The 18,946-nt window shown below is 50.4% G+C and overlaps 1 protein-coding gene across 4 annotated transcripts in view; it reads left to right on the forward strand.

Annotated features, from left to right (window-relative positions):
* Positions 1-18,278, forward strand: part of ACOT7 (acyl-CoA thioesterase 7) — an 89,588-nt gene extending 71,310 nt beyond the window's left edge. For all 4 annotated transcript variants that reach the window (XM_061568199.1, XM_061568198.1, XM_061568200.1 and 1 more), the window contains 2 exons: positions 749-951; positions 13,483-18,278. In XM_061568199.1, coding sequence (XP_061424183.1) covers positions 749-951; positions 13,483-13,581 — 302 coding nt within the window. In that variant the 3' untranslated portion in view covers positions 13,582-18,278. The remainder of the gene's footprint in view (positions 1-748; positions 952-13,482) is intronic.
* The last annotated feature ends 668 nt before the right edge of the window (positions 18,279-18,946 follow it).

An 18,946-nucleotide genomic window follows, 5' to 3' on the forward strand; every position in this document is an offset into this window, starting at 1 on the left:
ACGTGCCTGTCCGTGTTACACATTTACCTGTGTGCTTCCGTGCGTGTGCACGTGCCTGTGTGTGTACGTACGTGGCTGCGTGTGGATTCGATTCCCAGCCACGGCTAACATCGTCGGCTAATCTGTTGAACCAATCCTGGGCCTTCCTTAGAAATTGGTCCAACGTGTAAACGTCAGCACTGGGAAGACAAAAGGCAAAATGTTTTCAACGTTGGCAGCGCTGTTTATAATTTTAGCGCATGCTCGGTCACAGCTGTCACTGCAGGGTCCCGTGCCAAGAGTGAGTGACGTTTTGTGTGTTTGTGCTTCGTTGTCTCGCGTGGGGGAGCGGTGGCGCAGTGGTTAGCGCACTGCACTACAAACCCGGCTACCCGGGTTAGATTCCCGCTCACGGCCATCAACACCAGTGACGATTACCTGATCCAGTCCAGGGCCTCCCGTAGTTAGAATAGACATTTACAATTACAATATAGTACTCGAAATTGTAAATGTTGTGGGTTTACTCTCCAACACAGCGGTATGCCAAAGTAGTAGCTAATTGGTACGTCTTGCTTACGGGACAAACCCTTCCTAATTGGCCGTGCCGGATGGTGGCGGCGTGTTTAATGACACGTCTATATATATATACGCGATCTCACATTTGTGGATAATATCGGTCGCCAAAAGCCGACGTGCTGAACAGAAAAGATGCATCGACTGCCTGCCGCCCCCCCCTCCCCCCCGTGTCCCGTGTGCCGTCGTCGAGCAGGCAGCATACTGACGGTTACGGGCCGCCTGACGTTCACGAGCGCCAAGTCGATGGAGATCGAGGTGGGCGTGGAGGCCAACGCGCTGCTGGGGGACGGCAGCGAGGAGGAGGCGGAGGCGGAGCGCGTGTGCGCCGTCAGCGCCTACTTCACCTACGTGTCGCTCGCCAAGGACGGCAAGCCCCTCGGTGTGCCGCAGCTCAAGGTGAGGGGTTGGACGGGGGCGGCTCCCTGCCGGCGAGGCCTTGCCCATCGGTGTTTATGAATCCCCGGTGAGCGTTTTATTTTTTTATTCATCCGCCTTTTTTTGCACGCAAGCCCCGGTACAACGCGTCGATGGTGCCTGGGGAGTGGGGGGGGGGGGGAGTTTGGGGGGATTTTCTGCGACTGGCCGTTGTCTAAATGGTGGGAAGAGGAATGCTCGGTGCTCACCCTGAGCGGGGTCTTCCATCGATGGGAGAGGAAGGGGGGGGGCTAACAGCTTATATATAGGTGGGGGGGGAGGGGGGGCTAACAGCTTATATATATATATGTGTGGGGTGGGGGGGCTAACAGCTTATATATATGTGTGTGGGGTGGGGGGGAGGATGCCCCGGCGAGCGTTTTTACGAGATCGATAATGGAGGGTTTCGAAAAAAGTCATGGAGTCTGATGACAGTGGTCCGGGTTGACTTCGTTAGCGAACACTCGAACCGAGCGGCGCTTGCAAGAATGGAATCGTCAGTTGATCTTGATTCTGACTGGCGGCGGCGGTGGTGGCGGTGACTATGCACGTGGCCTGTCATCGTGGCGTCGAGGGGGTGCCATACCCTGGCTTGCCATACCCTGGCTTGCCAGGAGAAGACAGTATGACCAAAATGTGTGGGCTCCACCTGTTGCGTCTGTATGTGATTGAGTGTTTCCCCCTCTCACGCGTGGGTTTTCTCCACGTGCTTAATATGTAGAGGACCGTAGAGCGTGGGTGATTATATTATTGGCGCCGGCTCACCGCGTGGCTGCCACCTTTCCCGCTCGTCTGTGGTTCATCCCGGCGCCTCTGAGTCGTACTCTCTCTCTCCGAGAGTGGGGAGTGTAGACTGCAGCGACGGCGGCGCAGGGTTACAAGATGACATTTTAATTATCTTAAGCGTTGTGTTTTTTTATTCACCCGTGTTATATACGATGGGTTCACATAACCCCCTGCAAGCCCCACTCCATTTGTCATCGGCCGCGGTCAATCCATTGCTGGATGAAGGCCTCTTCAAAAAACCGCCATCGCCACCTCTCACGAGCCCGCGATGCAACAGCGCCAACACATGAACTGAATTTATCGCTCCATCTCATCGGCAGGCGTCCTCTCAGATGTCTTCCGTTCCTTGGCTGTCCGCTCCGTGTTTGTTGTTGACCGTCGTCCACCCCGTCCCCTTTAGTGGCGACACATCCTGCCCGAGCCCGCTTGTCCTTCTTAACAGGCTGGATGTAGTCATGGCCGTGAGTGCATTTAACAAACCAAAAAAAAAATTCATTTTTAGGACTCCTGATTTCCCAAGCAAACTCATGCCACCAGCATGATAAACATGTGGTTTTTATAATGTATTTATATACAGCAAGTGTTTGTTATGCTTTCAGTCATGCATTGAGCACACACCAACACAGCAGCATTCACAGCTGATGTGAGACAGGGATACGCTTTAAAATAGAACACAGGAGCTATATTTATGAAGAACAGCTGTTTAAGGCCATGCGCCAGTGTTATTTTTATTCTCACGTATCTATCTAACAAAGCGACAGTGGCTTGGTCCGTAACGTATTCTTAGGAAGGCTTTACAATTTGGAATTGTCTTAGCACCGGTGGCTCGGTACAGCCAACCTCATTTTGATATTCATCCAGGCCAGCGCAATTGAGTCTCAAGAAGTTCTTATCAGAAGGGATCCACACTGGAATATTTGGCCTCGTCCTTAATGAGTATGAATACACAACTTACTTGCTGTTAATCTTGACTTAAAGCCTTTCCTGATGACGACCACTTGTGTTGCGATCGAAACGTCGTAGTTTTTTGTTATTTTCTTTGAACTTATCTACGTGACTTTACCGAAAAGACCCAAATAATTTAATTTAAATCCTTGATGTACTATCTCGCATTATGATCTCATTGTGATCCACCGATTTCCCTAAGTGTTGGAGCACAAGTACCGTCGCAGTGGGTAGCATGCATCATTCTCATCATCTTTTAATAATATGCATGTGACTTGCTCTAGCACGAGGTGCAGTGTCATCGCACCAGCGCAGCCGTGTACCCAGGAAGGCAACCGTGTGCACAATCGTCGTGATGCTCGTGTGTTGGTGTGGGAGCCACAAGTGGTATGACAGACAAACATTCATTTGAATACATCAGCAATGGAAAATATCGTAATTTCTGACGTGCGTCAACAGGCGCCACGAGCGAGCAATCACAGCCAACCAATTGCTCCGCTAAACGTTTTGCCCGCTGTGCAGGTCAGGTCACGCCCCCTCTCAAAAAATCGTAATAGATTTTACGCGGAATAAAATCAACTATTGCTCAACCTAGAGTCAGCAGAAGCAGAACGGCGGTCGAACAATCGCTCGACAAATAACGACGACGGCGTTCATTCGCCGGTGCATCCGGCATACGAACGCCGTCGCCGCCGTCCTGCTGCGTTAGCGCCGTTTGGTGTGAATAGCAGCGTTAGCGCCGTTGGTGTGAATAGCTGCGTTCTCTAAACGAAAATGTCAAGGTGAAGGGCGGTCGCAGGGCGAGGTCTGCTCCTGGCCACTCGATCGCTGCAGGAAAAGGGATCTCCTACCGTTGGGCCCCCCCCACATCCCCCACACTCCCACCCCCAGCCTCTCGAGGGGGGAGCTATAAAAGCCGGCAATCACCCACAATTTATCCCACCGCAACCAATTTGGCCGATTGCTGTGGTGCGCGATAATGATCGTAATTCCCTTTTTTTTGTTTCTGCCGCCGCAGCGGCAGGGGCAGCGGCGTTACAAATGAAGAGGCAGCGATGATCACATCGAGCGCGATTGCAATTGAAGGGTGCAGAACCCGGCGAGTTTGGGTTATTTTTACTCTGGCTACACGTCCCCCGTGGGAGATGAGATGTGAGAAGCGAGTCTATCGCTCTCTCGAGCCCCGGGGCTTTTGTGTCTCTTTCCATTGATCGAGAGAGCAGCCTCGGAAATGTTGGAAGCCGAATATGGATATAGGATTTTCCATCGAGTCAAAAAATTCCCCGTTTGGGTTTATTTCTTCTCCCTCCCACACATTGACCGTTTTTTTTTTGTTGCCGTTGTGAAACGGGTCCAAATCGCGGCCGATGTGTGCACCCGGTAGCCAATCTGTTTGAAATCAAATCATTTGGTGGCGATGCAGCTGCATCACCCTGCAGCTTTTGCAGTGGTGCCCAAGCACAATCAACCTCAGCAAAACTCAAGCTCACCGCTGAATTCGTTGATTTCCCCCTCCCCACCACCATTCTGGTGCGAGGTTAACGTGTGGATGTTTATAAAAAGGTGGTGTCGCTAAGGCACGTGCAACGCACCTTCCCAAAGACGAAGATCCCCCGTAAAGCCTCAATGGACTGTTGGGACAAGTGCTGTTAGCGAGTAGCGCCTATGATTGCCGACACGGCAGACGAGGGAGAGGGTGCCCAACACCACACCCGTTGTCTCCCAAGAGGCGATGTTTACACGTCTCATCAGCTACATTGAGTCGACCGACAGGAGGCCCCAAGACTGGTTCACATCATCTTCACTGGTGTTGGTCATGAGCGGGAAACAAAGTCGGGTCACCGGGTTTGTAGCGCAGCACGCTAACCGCACCTTCCCACGCGCACGCCAGGGGTTCTCCGAACACCATCCCCCTCTTGAAACCAAAATTAATTTACATCCATTTGTCGATCCGCTGCTGGATGAGGTGGCCGCTGAAAGGTTTTGTTTTCAGAGAAGCGCTGTGAAAGAGTCGTCCCCCGACACTGCTCTGTGAGATTTCCAACTGATATCCGCGTTATAGTGAATAGGCAAAATGAGAGGAAATGTCAGCTCAATTAGAAAGTAAAAATGTTGTTACGTGCAAAATTTGTGATGATGAAATCACGGTCACTGTCGAGGAGCAGCAAGTAGTGGGGCCCGTAGCCGGACAACGCCATCGCTAGGAGAGACGGTGGCCGACGGAGAGGCCTGGCTACGGGGGAACGGCAGCCGAAGGAGGGAAACGCGCTGGGGAGACGGAGCGGCAACGCGCTCTGCTCGCCGTGCAGTAGCGAGACAGGGCCGCGTGGCGTCCGTACCAACGACGGGAGGCGACGGAGAATTGGGGGAGGCCAGCCGTGGATAGATCATGGCTGGCGGTGATGATGATGGTGGTGGTGGTGGAGGTGATGAGCCGTGAGAATGATTTTCGAAGGGTGGAGGAGAATGGGCGATAATGTTCTGGGCACTGCCATGAGAGCCGTGCCAAGGGCAGCACGAGGTCGGGCACTTGGATAAAAAAAATTCGCGAGTCACGAAAGGTCAGTATTGATCTCACAACAAACAGGGATTTTTACAGCATCGTTTATTATAATGCGAGATTAAAGTGATGCATTCCACGGCATGCTGTGACTTAGAACTCCCCTTCAAAGGAGGTAGTTTTACAAGGGTGGAAACGGTGGCGCAGTGGCGACACACATTCCTCGCAACAAGAAGGGCCTGGGTTCGATTCCTGACTCGGATGATGTTTTGTTACTCGTGATCGGCGAGCTGACTCTGTAATCTTTGTTAAATCCCTCTCACGCTCAAATATCGTGGGAAGACGATGACGTTAAAAGCAGGGGCGGTTTCTTCATTAGGGCGATTGGGCGACGCACCACCAATGTCATTCAACCACAGTCACGCTAGCCGTCACTGTGCCTCTGGATATAGTCCAATCAGCGTCATGTCACGTTCTGTGGAGTACCGCCTCTTTTTGGGCGATTTCACTCCGGCTGAGAATCGCCCCGAGTGGCCCCATAGACTTACATTCAAAGATGTTTTTTTTCGACCGGGGGGCGCTGCAATGCATTCTCTATGGCTTCCGGGAGGGCTCGCCCTAACGTGCTTACGTCATCATACGTAAGCACGTTTCATCCAACAATATAATTTGTCGCCACCTAGTGGAATCTTTAATAAAAGAAACTTGAGTGGATTGTATTAATAGTGAGTATAGAAACAAACAAGATGTATTGTAAGAGTCACTTTATTTTTCATTAATATTAAAGAAGTGAAGTTGCCTTTACATGCTTAAGCTGTTAATTTATCCATTGCATGGGTGGACCTTATCCTTATCAATCATCCAGACATTTGCCCCCCCTGAGAGATTTTTGCAGGAGCCGCCACTGGTTAAAAGTCTGATTGCTTACTTTTAATCTAAATAAATTTGCGTGATAAAAAGCAACATTTCAATCGTGAATCATAGTGCTCGTGCATTTAGTTTCAAAAGTCTTATTTTAATTAACCACGACGTTTGTTTTAATCTCCTTGATTACGACAAAATGTTCTCCCTCCGTTACAAACTCGCTGTGATTGGCTTCAACCCTGCCTCGATGTTTATCTCCGCGCATCTCCGTGCGGAGCGTTTACTCAACAGCACATTCTCCATTAGCGAATCGCACACCTTCCCTGTCCCCCCACTCCCCCCCTCCTTTTTCCCCACGCCCCCCCCTCCCCCGTTCCCCCACACCCCCCCTTTTTCCCCCACGCCCCCCTTTTCCCCCACGCACCCCCCTTTTCCCCCATGCCCCTCCCCTTTTTCCTTCATGCCCCCCTTTCCCCCACGCCCCCCCCCTCCACCCCCCCAATCTCGTGACCGCTAATGGACACTTACAACCCACGTGGGCTGTTGTTGCCTCTCCCTTGTGGAGTCTATATTGAGCCCCTCGGTATGTCGCCATGGCTCAGAATGAGAACAACAAAGGCCGCTGTTGTTTATTTATTGAACGATTGAACCGGTACACATTGAATCTTTTTATCTTTTTAGCAATACCAGACTGTGTGTGTGTTTGTAGCAGAGGGGGAGGGGGATGGCCCCCCACCACACATATAAAATAAAATATCGCTTTAGTTTGAACGGACAAAAAATGTGATACAATTTGCTCACGTTCTGTGCAAATGTGTTAATAATCGGGACGCGATTGTGACATCACGTTCACTGGTGAGGAGCAGTGGGGGCCATCGCTTGGAGTGACGATGGCGGACGGACGATGTCTGCTTACGGCAGCGTGGTTGCTCTACCGCCGGTCCCTCCTCCGCTAATTGAGATATTTTTTAGTTTTTTACGGAGTTGCCGTTTATTTATTTGAAAAAAAATGTCCCCAGGTCGGGGACGGACAACGCTCGGCCAGGAATCTTTAATTCCCATCGCCCGAGTGATGAATGAACGTGAACGTGACATGCAGGGGTTGGGAAAGGGGGCATTGGTGGTTAGCTCAAGTGTAAAATATCTGGAAGAATTTCTCACCAACTATTTGGGAGACAAATGATCAATCGAGAGGGACAAGAAAAAATGTAACATAACTAGTGATCTTTATCGCAGTACTTCAGTTCTATTCACTGTCGGCATTGCTAACAAGAGGGTTTATTTTTTATATATCGCATTACAATAGACCCATATTTAATCATTACCGCATTCAAAGACGAATTTACGGTGCTTAGCTCTGCTGTGGTACTCGACGGCCAGAGATAATTTGACGGCGAAGTCGAACAAACTGAAGGAAACGTCGCACTTTGTTGTTTTTTTTCGGGCGGATAAATTATTGCCGAGTCGTTAACTGCGGCGCAACAAACGCCAACCGTCGCGTCTCTGCGTCTTTGCGTGCGTGCGTGCAGCGAACGAAAGAGCCGATGTGTCCCACAGAACGTAGCCACGTTGCTCCCTGTAGTTTGTGACCCAATTAGGGCCTCGTTTGGCCGAGGCTCCACGGTATAACCCGACGGGCGGTTGGCACCCAAGTTGAAACGCTCCGAGCGATGAAAGGCACGCTGGCACACAAAGACCAAGATCGCCCCGATAGCCTTAACAGACTTCTGGGGCAAGTGCTGTTACCTACCTCATCAGACTGGTTCCTCGTCATGTCAAGGTTACGCCAAGGATTGTATCCTTTTACCAATTCTCTTCCCGGTTGCCATTGGCTGGGTTATGAGATGCACCACCACACGAGATGGGAAGCCAGTGGAGCCCCTCGTCGGTGCTCGAAGATCTTGTGTTGATTCCGCAGATGACATCGCTCTGCTCTCTTCTCAACACACCCATGTGCAGGAGAGAACAACTCTGTTGAGCCAGTGTGCTGACCAACTAGGCCTGCAAGCACAGGTAGAAAAGACCCAAGGAATGAAAATCAACACAGCAACAACAACAACAAATACAACAATCAAGGGAAAACCCATGGAACAGGTTGAGAGTTTTACGTACATTGGCGCTGTAATAAGCAAAGAGAATTCCACCTCAAAGACATCAAGTCCAGGCCTAACAAGACTAGACACACCTTCTTCCTACTGAGAAGCATCCGGAAGTCTGGCCAATACAGTTTAAAGACAAAGGTACTAATATATAACAGCATTGTAAAATCAGTGTTACTGTACAATATTGAAAGTTTGAGAACCACCAAGATAGACGTGAACTCCATATCCACCTTCCACAACAACTGTCGCATCTTCTGGCCAAACAAGGTTTCAAACCGGGACCTGTACATCAAGACCAATTGAAGATACGTAAAGTATCGGGTGTCTGGGACACGTGCTGAGAATGGAACTCGAGTCCGTAGCGAACACTGCCCTACAGTGGACACCACAAGCGAAGAGACCACGGGGCAGGCCGGAGAGCACCTGGCGACGGCACCGTTCAACACCAACTAAAGACCATGGGGGGCCTGTCTTGGGGTGAAGCAGAGAAAGCTGCTAAAGACCATCCGGCATGGCGTGGGCTTGTTGCGGCCTTATGCTCCACAGGGAGCGAAGAGGAGCAAGATAGATAAGCTATTAACGAAAACCTACGAAGGACGGCACAGTACATGAGAGGTTGGGTGGCCAGCACCACGCTTTTGTTTCCCCAGTGGCGATGTTTACACGCTGTCCCGGGTGCTCACTTGAGGCTTGAGTCGACCTAGGGGAGGCCCAGGAACAGTTCAGATAATCTTCACTGGTGTTGGCCGTGAGAGGAAAGCGAACTCGTGTCACCTGGTTGGTAACGCAGATCAGTGTGCCGACTACTGCGCCACCGCTCCCCACACAAAGACACGCGCGGCTTGGCCCCAATGCTGGAACCAACCAACGGCTTAGACTCGGGTCACCCTGCTAAGCCTTTCCGCGCAAGGCACTGCGGTTTACACAGCGCACTCGCACACTCGCACACTCGCAGATTGCGCTCGGCAAGTAAAGGCAGCATTAGCCGTGTTCAATGGAACAGCGACAGGAGACTGTCAAGACCCAGAGCTATCTGCTTGGTAGGCCGTTTTCAGGCATCTGTTCTTCCGCCCGCGTGTGTTAATGGCCTATTATGCGCTGATGTACGTGCCAGCGTGCCGTAACGGTTAGCACACTCAATTTGCAGCGTCGTGCTCGCCGGTTAAATTCAATCTCCCGGCAGCAGTTTTTTATTCCCCCCCCCTCCACCCGCACCGCCACCATTGTAAAGCTAGCGGTATAAATAATTGGTCCAGTAGTTAGGCGGTCGGCAGGCAGGTCGCTCGTGGTGGAGTAAAGTGTGGGTACTCCTGCATTTAATCAAGATGCCGGGCCAGTGTGGAAAGAAAGGGGCTTCAGAGAGCCTCACGCTGATGCCTCTTCCGCCAGCAGCGGTGTGAGCGAGCAGTTGCAGCGCTGTGCCTTTAGCCACGCTCGCACCTGGGGCCAGGTTCGAGTGTATTGGCGAACTTTCCAAAACGTGGGATGTCCCCCTCCCCCCCCCATCAAGAGCGGTTGGAAAAACCGGCACCGGAACCTCTCTGCACACCAAATCCATCCCGCTCTCTTTCCGGCTCGGTGTTATTCTCCGCTTGGCATTCGTTGAGTTTCCGTCGTTTTGAAAATACCTGCGCCGTGCCGTTGAATCCGGGTTTATCGTAACGCCGAGACTGCGTACCGCGGGACGGGCGCGAGTTGCGAGCAACCAGGCGAGGCCGCGGGGCGCGTGAGGAATGCTCGTTAGAAATAATTGAAGGCGATGAGCTTCATGTTGCGTGGGCTTGGGGAAAGGGGCCCTATGGTGGTGATGATGATGAGGTCGTTAAGGCATGAAAACTCAGTGGTCGGGAGGACGGTAACTGGCAATGGTTCTCGGAAGTCTGAGCCTGCCCCGTAGACAAAAGTATAATCTAAGGCATGGAATTTTCACAACGGTACTGCCCGTACTTTGGGCGTTGAAGTTTGTCTTGGATAAAATCCCACTGCCTGGTTTAATTTATTCTGCCTGGCCACTTAACAAAACCAAGTTTTTGCCTCTTGGGCACTCTTGCCTATTCCAACAGATCTATTACAAGTAAACAAACATAAAGCATGTGCATAAAACCTCCGCTACTGTCACTTCTCTTCGCCGTGCAATTGCCATCGCAGCGTCGTTCTTTCATGACCGACCGAACCATCGCTCCGTCAAGTGTTACGACAGACGTTGTACGCTCGGCTGACCGCGCAAGAAAGTACTCGTGCGCGCCTGCCCGGAAGGAGATGAGCAAGTGACCGATAGTCGCTCCGCAAAGCCTTCCAAGGTCTCCCCTCCAAGGCAACTTGGCGGTCCCTCGCTAATGTCCGCCCCGGTCATGCCTGGCCACGTTCCTTCCGGCTTGTCGGGCAAGCGTGACCTTTCGGAGCGGTTCCCGTTGGCCGTTGCGGGCACGCGGCGACAAAAAAATGGAGAAGTCTTGTAGCCTCTGAATTTACGGCGCTGACCTCTTGGCAGCAGCTCCTCTGTCTCGCGTTAACGGCTCCTGCCACTTGACTCCCTAAGGCTTCCGCTGAGGAGTTCAGCGTCCTTGCAGCGTGTCTACTATTTTATTCCCCCCCCCCCCCAGGCCCCTCTCCACACTGCAGTCTGGAGTGTCTGTACCCTTGAAAAAGTTTCGTCAAGTCAAGGTGACCTGTTGGCTCGCAGGGTCCGAGATGCCGCCGCTGAGATTCTGGATAGAATCCAGGTTCCGACTGTGATTTAACCGGGGTTTCCAGTGTGCTGGGTTGGTGGTTTCAAACCACTCGCCGATGTATGTGTGTTGAACTTCGTTTGCACCGTAAATTGCCGACCGTGATAATTGGAGGTGTGGATGATTGCATGCACATACATACATACACACAATTATAATAAATTAGTTTTTAAACAATCGATTTACAAGAATGAAAAAATAGAGATTCACGGTCACGTGAACTATTTATATATCTGGCAGAGCGCAAGGGAATCGCAGCACTCCTAATGTGGACAAGAAAATGTAACCGGAAGGTATTTCAGAAATAGTTCCAGGGAAGTGTGGTTTCCTGGGGCCCGTTGTAGCAGCATCACGGTGTGATACGCTACTGTGCCATCATGTACATGGGTCGAGCGACTATCTCGCCACTGAGAGAAACATTTGTAAGAAAACGGGGAATGATTACAAAACAAAGAGTGGCACTGATTTAACCAACGAGCTAGCGTCTTCAGCCACTGCAGCGTTGATATGAACCGTGAGATCCCGCGGTGACGTAGGAATCGCAAACATCCGATTCTTGCAAATTATTTAGTGATGCTGCTGTGTTGGCAGTGGGGCACAAGCACAACTTGCAAACGACAACTAACCACGTTCGTCAAGAGACTCTGGAGTGTGGCCTCAAAAGGAGAAAACTGTCGAATGGGTGACGTTCTAGGGCAATAGCCCTTCTTCATAGCTCATGAATGCTAAATAAATGCGCACTTGAATTTATGTGCTATGCATAAGTGCCCGTGTAAGAAACATCGCCTATTATGTCAATAACGCGGTGTTATTGATGAATTCGTTTTTCGATTCTTGCAGCATGTGATTTGATGCGTGTTCTCATGAGCTTACGAATCAATATTGGGGAATGTACGCTTTGTTACGTCCACAGTAAACAGGGTTGCAACTCACCGATGCATGGATCCGATTCGACATGTGAGAATTGATTACATTGGTTTGCACAGTGTAAGCAAATTGTCACGCAGATTCGGCCGACTGAGTGAATGGGGCAATTTGTTAAGTAAAAGAGTAACAAATACTGCAAACGAGATTGGAAAATCGATGTATAAAACAATTATATTTTCAATTTGAATCAGGATGATTCGTAATCAGTTTTTTTGGGTCAGTTCATGTAAGTGTAATTACATAACACACCTTCACAACGATCTAACCCGAAAGAAAGGAATTACGAATCGTAGCATTGCTCGCGAAAGCCTACATATTAAAGATGGAATCGGGATGCCGAATCGTGACGGTGTGCGATATCGCTGGGGCCGGGTGTGGGTGGGTTGGTGATTCATCTTGTGCTATTAAGTCAACTTGTCATCGGGCTGAGCCAACTGGATTAGCCAAAGTGGGCCATAACAAAGTAGTGTTAACATCGTGCGGCGCAGACGGATATTTATACATTGCTGCCATCGTATTTAGAGACTCACACGACACGCGCATGTACGTCCGTACGTTCTCCCCCTTACATGGAAATAAATAGTTTTTTGCTAAGCGCCACTAAAATCCCAGAGCTGCTTTCACTTTCGAGAGCGATGTCTCCGTCTGGGTCGGCGTTTTGTTGCTGTCGTGTTTGACGAATTTAGTTTTTTACGTCGGGAGAGAGAGGAGGCGGAGGTTTTTGGAACAACGGTTGTTGTCGAGTCCACGGTATAACGGGGAACATGTCAACACCGTGGTTTTTTTTTTACTTCGGGCTTCTTAAAATGTCATGAATGTTCTTTTTTTTATGTTTTTTTTTACCTCGGCCTGTGAAGGTTTTTATCTGGAAGTCTAGAGGTTTTAAAGGATGATGAATGCACCAAAATATATAAAATCCTGATAATTGTTGGCACACAGCTCTCACCGCCTGGCTGCCTTTGCCGCTTGCCTGTGATCCCTCAGTGATTGTGAGATGCAAATTTGCACTCGCAAAATCTAAATAAAAAGTTAAAAAGGACTCTTTAGAAAAGTTTACAAATCCCATCGTCGTTTACGGTTGCACATGAGAATTTATAACAAGGAGGCAAAAAAAGCGCGAAACGAGAATCTTGCGTCGCGGTCTTTTAAAAAAGTTTACGATGTTGCTTAAACTAAATATAAGAGAGAGAATGTCTATATGTATGTATGCACGAACTTCCTTCGCACTGTACGTAGCCAACCGTGCTAATCGGAGGTGCGGGGGAAGGACAACAAACTAAACACAAAAACTGAAACAGAAGGAATTTCCCACAATTCTGGCTGTCGCCTGATGAAGCTGGTTGTAATCACCAGTGCAACGTCGTACTCGAATTGTCAACGTTGTGGGTTTACTCTCCAACACACCAGTGTGCTGAAGTAGTCACTAATTATCACGTTTTATTTACGTGACAAACCTTAGTAATTGGTTGTGGCGGGTTTGACAACACATGTATCATTGACGTGATCTTACCTAACAAAAAAACCTTCGTTACATATAAACACAAAAATCTGATGCGAAGAGATGAGTTTTCAATCTAGACGATTTAGAAGCGCACAGAATGTCGAGTGCGGAATGTTGCGAGGTTGCAAGCGCTGTTGTCGTGTCTGCTCTTGTCCCCAGCTGCAAACGGAAGACGAGAAGCGATGCTTCGAGGACGGGAAGGCTCGCTACATGCAGAACAAAGCCAAGCGCGACGCCAAGAAAGGGGGCAGCGCTTAAGGGGGGCCGTGGCGACGTGCCGGCTGTGCCCTTGTGAGGCTGCAGGGAACCTGGGTGGTTGTGTTGTTGTGCTTTAAATAAAGTTAGGCTCCGAACACACACACACGTACCAACCGACACTCGCACGCACACACGCAACACACTCGCACCACAGCACGCAATACACACACCACATTCGTAGAGATGAACCCGAGGTGGCGGAAGTGGGGGGGATCGCAAGGAAACCGGCACCCAACCCCCTCTGCGGGCCTTCAGGGGCCCGCGTCACTTGCGTGCCGCGTCACGTGTGTGCCGCGTCACATACGCGTGCCGTTTCGCGCGTGGCGCGCCGCGTCGAAGGTGCTGCCCAGCTGTGAGGGGGACAGCTCGGTGAGAACATCGTGCGCGCGAGATTTTAGGCGACCATGAGCAGCGTGAAGCATCTCTCGACAACCGCAGATTCCGTCCCGTTTAGTTTCGTCGTTAAGTGAAGTCGATCATCATCCCCCGCCGCCGCCATCAGCCCCTCCCCCCCCCCTTTGTTACTGCGGGGCCTTTTTCAATCCACTGCTGGATGGATTATGGCCTTCTCACGCCCCACGCGGGTCGCGGAGGTTCGTCGCATCGTGATTCACCGCGCTCGTCAGTGCGGGGTCGGCGAGGTGCAATAGCAGTGCAGCGCAACAACAACAACATGGACGTTGTTGCTGCTTCCGCGCACAACGTGGCGAAGCTTCGCCTGTCGCTCGTTCCGGTCGCCGGCCATTCCAGCAGCACCCCGGCCTCAGCCCCGATGTCTGACGGCAGATTCGGTCCTGGGCAACCATATTGAGGGCCGTCGTGGGCTGTGTATGAATAATTATTAACCATACGTGAGCCAATTAACAGAACCACTTTAGGCAGCTGCTGGCATTGATTGGATTGTCGAAGTCTCTGACTGCTGTTCCCCCTCCCACCGATCTTGGCGCCCCTCCACCCCAGCGAGAATCCACCCCCGTGTGAATGTCTGCACACAGACCCTCACACACACACACGCACTCACACACTCACTCTGACAGACTCTTACACGCACTCACACACAGACGCTCACACACACACAGACTCTCACACACACGCACTCTCACGCACTCTCACACGCACTCACACACTCACACACACACTCACTCTCACAGACTCTCACTCACACGCACTCACACACAGACGCTCACACACACAGTCACACGCACTCACAGATTCTCACACACAGACGCTCAGCTCACACACACTCTCACAGACTCTGACACACACACAGACGTTCACACACACCCTCACACACAGACTCTCACACACGCACTCACCTGTCATTGCACGAGAGGGAGACGACGCATCGGCAAGAGCCAAACGGCACTCCCCTTGTAGTTCACCCCCCAGAGTGCGCGTGTGTGTGTATGTGTGTGTGTTCCCCGCGCTGCCCTGACGTTGAAACTTCATGAACGAGAACAGCAAGCACGCTGTAGTAACGTGTTTGCGATTGGGGCCCACTACTCTACGTTGCTCACGATATATCTTGCTTAGACGAAGAAAGCGCTTTCTGGAAATATTATGATATGGTTGTAGACAGGCAAATCCTTTCTCTTTGCTTTCTCTCCTCTAAGTTGATGAGCGCACACTGGAGGTCGAAGACAGTTTCAAGGCAAAGGTGAGGCCCTGCAATGTCTCGCACGTGGTAACACTGGTGGCAGGAATGGCCTTCGCTTCGAGGGAGCTGTGCACACAGCCCATTCAGAAGCTCTTCCAATAATCACTTAAAAATATATTTTTGTTCCCAATTAACGAAGTTTCATATGCACTTTGGTGACAGTCAGGAGACACGGGCAGCCCTCGTGTGCGTCTACAGCAGGGGTCCGGCAAAGCAAAATAACAACAAGAGCCATTTTTTTAATCCGGTAAAAAAAAAGCCGCAGTATTTCAAGAGCCGCAGTGCACGTGGTGAGCGCGAGACGGTGTTCGTCACTAAATCGCTGTCACGAAGCAGTTCCTTAATGAGCCGCAGGCAATTACCGACCCCTGGTTTACCGGAATAAAATAGCCATGGTTTGGGCTGCGTCTTCCTATCAGCAATGCTGCCACTGGGGAGCCGGGCACTTGCATGGGGGCAGGCTACGGACGTGCGTCGGTTGTCAACCTGCGGTAACCCGGAGGCAGCCGCGGGGGCGCGCACCCACGGCCATCGCTTGCACGCAGCGCAGCCGGGTCGTGCGAGTGAAGATGCACGGCGTCTTGCGGAGTTACCCTCGCAGCTTCGCGGGCGGGCGATGGTTCACCGTCACTGCGCGCGCGCGTCTCCCCGGTCGCGATTTTCGCAGCCGCCGCGGTTCAAATGCGCGTGTCGCTCAAATGTCGTGGGGGGGGGGGGGACAATCCAGCCAACCTGCCGATGAGGGGTGGCCAAAAATTTGAAGAATAGAAATTCACGGCGGAACTTGCGGATGGCACGGTGAACGAGGTTTTAGTTGAGACGACTTATTTTGCGAACTGAAGCGCAGATAAATCAAAGGGCTATCGCACAGACATGTTGCGTCGGTTTGGGCAAACGGTAAGTATGACAGATCTTCAACTTCATCATGGTCAGCCGTGGTCAGTCCACTGCTGGATGCAGGCCTCCCCAAGTCGATCTCACCAGTCCATCTCCTCCTCGACTGTTAGGAAAAGAAAGCGTGTGTGGGCAGGACGCGTCACGAGATGATGGATCGTCGTTTTGATGGTCTTAAAATGATGATCGCGTAGAAATAGCTGTGGTCTTAAAACGAAAAAGATATCATAGGCGACGTTTCTGGTAATGGCCCTTCATAGCCTGTAATTTCAAGAATGTAACAATCGTCTTGCCGTAGCGGAAGTAACATGTTTGTGCAATTAGCCCAAAACGGACATTCCGAAAATCAAAGTTATTTAATTCTTATCGTTTTTATTTGCACATTTGGTATTGTGGATTTAAATACCCCCTTTGCATGTCATTGAGGTTTACGGGTTCTGAACTCCTTGTCATCCAATGAGGTTCACAAGTTCTGAATTCCAGATATGCAATAATCTCTCCTTGTTATCCATGGAGGTTTAGAGGTTCTGAATTCTAGATCTGCAGTAAGCTCTCCTTGTTATCCATTCCGTGGTCACCGGCACGCCCCACATCTGTTACCGTAACCACGTGCGTGGCGTTGACCAATAGCGAAAAAAGCTGATTTTAGCGTAAGTACTCAAATCTAGTTTTAATTCACGGTAGCGTGATTTGTTTAAATTTTTATTTAGTGTCATGAAACAAGCCAGTATTGTTTTATATTGAAAAAACTCCCTCGCCGTTGTAAACATTTACCTGAAGGATGCCGCACACTCTCAAAGCGTGCTTGCCAGCATCTCGCGGTGCGGTCACATCGAGACGCGCCTGTACGAATCGCACCACGCGCCCAATTCTCACGGCGGTTCTCTTGGCCCCTCCGATAGAAAGTCCACGCGGGGTTTCCATTCCATCGCTGCTCACACGAACGGCGGTCCGCCTCGCTGCAAGTCGACGCATTCGCGCTGCGAACGCGGAGGAATTGACACGCGGACGGGCGTCACGTGGGCATCGACCGTTCGCCACGCGCACACAAAGCACGCGGTGCGGCCTTTGGATGATGGGTTTCGACAGAGTTGAGCGGGAAAGTTGAAAGGCAAATACTCTATAAAATCGCGAAGTTAGAAAAAACATAAAACAAATCACGACGTTTCGATCGCAACACAAGCGGTCGTCATCAGGCAAAGAAGTCGGCCTCTAAAGGCAAACTGTTAATAAGGGTTTTATTTTATTTTCTAACTACGTGACTTTACCGAAAGAACCAAAGAGTGGATTCCTGCAGTCACGAAAGCTTCAAATCAAGATTAAAAGCCAAATGTCACGCCGACGGAGGATGTGGAAGAGCAAACGCCACGAGACGTTTTAAACCGTCGCGTGTAACCCAACGTTCGCGCAACGTGTGTGCACCGCACGTTTGTGAGGATAGCTTTAATTAAACCAACACAATCGACAACTATCCAGGAAAAGAAATACGTAAAAAAAAGTCATAACAACAATCATATTCTAACAGAGACGTCAGTCACTTGCAAGCCTGGAGTCCAGAAGGGCACTGCCCACTCAGAGTTGTCTCGCGACGGGAGAGTGTTGGAGGAGTTCTGTTGACGGCGCAACACACACATTGTATTTATTCCAAAGCTGTGTCGCAATTATAAAGATAACGCGTGCCGTGACCGCCACGAAAAGGCGAGACGTTGACACGGTTGTTGATGGTTGATTTGCAGTTTCGGCGACAAACACATGCACTCGTGTTTAAAGTGTTCTGATAACCTAATGTATTCAAGTTTATCGGGCATTGCTTTACGATGATGTATTTATGAAGGTATTCATGATTAAGCAAACGTATATCGAATGACTCAAATAATTATATTATCCATAGTATACATTATTATAATGAATACAAAAACGTATTTTAATTAATAGATATTTTACTTTGGCTTGCTCACTGAAAATTCCCCGACCAAAAAAAGCCTTTACATTGCCATAACTTATTCAGTAGTGAGAGATATGTTACCAGTTTATGGTGGTCATGTACCCTTGCATATCGTGCCCTGTGTGACGCTACCGCTGATGCGATTGTATTTGTCCCAGAGATCGAGTGAAATAAATACGTAGACAAAACACTTATCCTGAATTGGCCCCTCTCGTCTGAATCTGTGGATATCAAATTAAGTTTATTTCATCTGCCAAGATTACTTCGGTGGCGGTGGGGGGGGTCACGATTATTTGTAATGGAAGCTATGCTGGGTGTAGGGGCTATGCTGGGTGTAGGGGCTATGCTGGGTGTGTGGGCTATGCTGGGTGTAGGGGCTATGCTGGGTGTAGGGGCTATGATGGGTGTCGGGGCTGTGCTGTTTGAATCTGTCTAGAGAACGTAGCGGGCACGCCGCGTTAACCAACGCAGCAGCGATGTCTCAGTGGCGTCGTCCATCAGGAGTCGTCGTCGTCGGGTGAGATGATTCTCGCCACTCCCCGATGCGGGTTGATGCAGCGTCTCGACGCGACGGGCGTGTGTTCCTTTTCACCTGGCGAGATGTTAACTACCTCGCCTGGCGTACGGGAGGTCGTGGGTTCAAATCCGACCCTGCCGCCTGCTGTATATTGAGAGTCGGCGTGTCTCTCTCCCCGTGATCGCGTCGATTTTACTCCGGGTCGTTCGGGTTTTCCCTCCACATTTGTAAACGCGCCTTTCGACTTTTTGGCTGCTGTACATTTCCACTTGATAAGCCGCTTCGTTGGGATATCATTTATGATCGCCAGGTAGCTTCTGAAATCAAAATGGAAATAGCTCAGTTGGGCTTA

Source organism: Lethenteron reissneri, chromosome 40 (assembly GCF_015708825.2).
Source record: "Lethenteron reissneri isolate LAM-NWPU_2019-01 chromosome 40, ASM1570882v1, whole genome shotgun sequence".
Classification (NCBI taxonomy): Eukaryota; Metazoa; Chordata; class Hyperoartia; order Petromyzontiformes; family Petromyzontidae; genus Lethenteron; species Lethenteron reissneri.